Source organism: Cariama cristata, unplaced genomic scaffold (genome assembly GCF_000690535.1).
Source record: "Cariama cristata isolate BGI_N322 unplaced genomic scaffold, ASM69053v1 scaffold10655, whole genome shotgun sequence".
Lineage (NCBI taxonomy): Eukaryota > Metazoa > Chordata > Aves > Cariamiformes > Cariamidae > Cariama > Cariama cristata.
The window spans coordinates 1,984-2,535 of record NW_009615758.1 but is presented as its reverse complement, the minus strand read 5'-3'; the positions used below and the strand labels follow the sequence as shown (position 1 = coordinate 2,535).

The following is a 552-nucleotide window of genomic DNA, read 5'->3' as shown; positions in this document are numbered from 1 at the left end:
GCAGCTGGAGATGTGGTGGGGGTCTCCAGATCATCCCTGTCCTCAGCCGGCACCTCGAGGGTCACCCTTTCCCAGGTGGGACAGGGTGGGCGAGAGGTCCTCAGACGTCCCCTCTTGGGCTGTGCCTGCAGAGCTGCCACCCATGGGGCTGACCCCAGCGCAGAGCCCCCCTCCCCGGCTCCAAGCCCAAGCCCCCAGACCTCCACCCCCCCAGGTCCATCTTCACGCTCCCATCCATCGTTTTCCCCACCCAGGAGAAGAGGCCCTGGGAAAGGCGCCTTCCCTGCCCAACCTCCTCCTGATGATCTTCGTCCCGCTGCTCACCCTCCTCATCCTCGTGGCGCTCACGGCGCTCTTCTGCTGGAAGGTGGCCCAGCACCGCCACAAGAAAAGCATCTTGGGAGACATGGACCTCATGCTGAAGGCATCCATGGTGGGAGACAGCACGTTAGAGGTGGGTGAGCTCCGAGGGGGACCCCGAATGCCCCCGAGGTGTGGGAAGGAGGCACACGCTGGGTGTGGGGCGGGCGCCGGGGTCCCGCCACAGCGCCT

At 66.3% G+C, this 552-nt stretch overlaps 1 protein-coding gene across 1 annotated transcript in view; it reads left to right on the top strand.

Moving 5' to 3' along the window:
- Window positions 1-552, top strand: part of ACVRL1 (activin A receptor type II-like 1) — a gene marked incomplete at both ends in the record, with an annotated part of 2,546 nt that overhangs the window by 277 nt on the left and 1,717 nt on the right. The window contains one exon of the mRNA XM_009699936.1: window positions 249-528. Coding sequence (XP_009698238.1) covers window positions 249-528 — 280 coding nt within the window. The remainder of the gene's footprint in view (window positions 1-248; window positions 529-552) is intronic.